Here is a 2,161-nt window from a genome sequence, read left to right on the forward strand (position 1 = left end):
CCGCACCATCCGCAGTGATTTCTGTTTTTAAAAGTGCTCTGCGCTGCTGTCTCGCATCTCCTTGGGAATACATTTGCAATTTCAAGGCCATGATCGAGATGCATCGACCCACACACAACAGGGAATCCTGTTACTGTGCAATACATGTCTTTTTTTGGCCTGGTTTCTACATTTTGCCTCTCTCATTCAGGTTGTGTGTGTGTGTGTTTTGAGTGGGCGGGCTGTCTCTTTTTACTCTCACACCAATTCGTGGGTCCTCTTTCCCCCCTCCTCACATAATGATAGCTCAGAGTGCCTAATAATGAGCTCTCTGAGGACTGCTAGTGCAGAGCTGTGATGAAAGTTCTGCAGTGCTTTTCTCTCTCTCTCTCTCTCTCTCTCTCTCTCTCTCTCTCTCTCTCTCCACACATACATACCTTTTTGCCACCTCTCATAAATTACAGATTTCTGCTCTCTCATCGATTTATGTGGGTGATGCGAGCCCAGTCAGCTGCACTTCAGCTCCAGCTCTGGACAGAGTGTGTGCCAGCGTACTAAAGCTTTTTTTATTTTTTATTATTGTACCACAGGGAATCCGCCTCCCTCTCCGGCTGTACCAGTATGATGAAGGACTGCCTGCAGTTCCTCATCGAGCCGGCCAAAAAGCTCAAGATCCGACTCAAGGTAGGGTCATGCGACTCTGTTCTCCTCCAAAGGCACAACATTTGTTACAACTGCTACATTTCTTAAACCTTGCTGGTTTTCTTTGCTCCAGGAGTCTCGTAAGCGAGTGAAACTTGAGAGGAAGGAGCCGCTGGTGGAGAGTCAGTTATTTATCATGGAATTGGCCCGAGAACTCAACAAAATTTGCCAGGTGAGCTCTCCTCCTCGACAAGCATGTATCCGCAGGATATATCTCATCTATATTGTGTGCCCTAGAGGTCAAACATCCTCGGCCACATCTGGACCAGTGAGGACATCTGGCCGGCCAGTGTGTGTCGCGATTTCATCGTGGAGTGGGCCGCTGTGTTGGAGAAGAGAGTACAGGTACAATCTACAGTTGCTGCTGTTGATGTCGAAATAAGTTGATCAACTTTCTTTGGTTACGTTTTTGCACAAAAATGCCTCTAATTGAAGATCAATAATAGTTGTCGATTATGTTTGTGTCAACCCACTAATCGTTGCGGCTCCACTTCAATGTTTGTGTCCAGCCAAGGATCATCCTGTCTGACTACCAGCATGAGAAACCACAGAAGAAAGACTGGAAGGGACACCTCCTCTGCATGCTGGAGGCTGGGGGGGAGTGCGACATGGGGCCCCATAAAAGAGTCATCATGGACTGGACGCGGGGGATTAAAAGCAGACCTCAGGTGACTATAGGATGGCGAAGGGTGATGTGCTCCAGCTTTTTCCCCTGGGGGCGCCTACGTGGCCGGTCGGCGATTAAAGCCTGACCCAGTTCTGATAAAGATGATTAAGCTAAACCTCGCCCTTGACAATCATCCCATCATACTCAGGTGCGCGCTGGTGTTAATAGTAAACACCTCGATGAGTAACACTGACCATGTTCGTTGTCTCCAACTCGCTCTCCCTCTCCAGCCCACCGTGTGGCCGGGCGAGCCCGTGCTCATGATGCTGGACGACCTGGAGTTCCAGTGGAAGAGGGGCCGTCTCCCCAACCTGCTCCCAGCCGTGGAGCTCGTCATGCTGGCCGTGATGAACGCCGACAGCCCCGTGAAGGTCTGTCCACAACATACCCCCCCCCCCCCTCCGATTACATTTGTGTTGAACATTCTCCTGGAGAAGTTGGTTTATTCTTCTCCACCTGAATCTATTACCATTGATAAGATAAGCAGTGTAATGTTTACGTGCTGCACAACATCCAGTCTGGCTTATTTCTCCATCATCCCACCTTTGTGCTGCATTGTTTTTATTCACGTGCCTTTACGCGTGTGTGTGTTTTAGGAGGACGTGACTAAGCAATGGCTGGTGAGGAAGCAGAGGAGCCAGAAGATCGGTGAGTGCATTCTAAAACATCTCTTGTTAAACCGGGTGTTAAAGATAAAGAAGCCTTAAACAAAACCAAGTTATAAAGACGTCCGTCAGCGCTGACGATACTGAAAAGCCCACCACAATGTGTGTGTGTGTGTGTGTGTGTGTGTGTGTGTGTGTGTGTGTGTGT

The 2,161-nt window shown here is 49.0% G+C and overlaps 1 protein-coding gene across 1 annotated transcript in view; it reads left to right on the top strand.

Moving 5' to 3' along the window:
• LOC116381694 (butyrophilin subfamily 1 member A1) overlaps positions 1–2,161 on the top strand; it is a 5,989-nt gene that overhangs the window by 1,914 nt on the left and 1,914 nt on the right. The window contains exons 2-7 of the mRNA XM_031844039.1: positions 570–663; positions 755–853; positions 919–1,026; positions 1,191–1,349; positions 1,579–1,719; positions 1,945–1,996. Of these exons, the coding sequence (XP_031699899.1) occupies positions 601–663; positions 755–853; positions 919–1,026; positions 1,191–1,349; positions 1,579–1,719; positions 1,945–1,996 (622 nt within the window). The 5' untranslated portion in view covers positions 570–600. The remainder of the gene's footprint in view (positions 1–569; positions 664–754; positions 854–918; positions 1,027–1,190; positions 1,350–1,578; positions 1,720–1,944; positions 1,997–2,161) is intronic.

The sequence above is a fragment of the Anarrhichthys ocellatus genome, unplaced genomic scaffold, assembly GCF_004355925.1.
Source record: "Anarrhichthys ocellatus isolate YVR2014 unplaced genomic scaffold, GSC_Weel_1.0 scaffold4, whole genome shotgun sequence".
NCBI lineage: Eukaryota > Metazoa > Chordata > Actinopteri > Perciformes > Anarhichadidae > Anarrhichthys > Anarrhichthys ocellatus.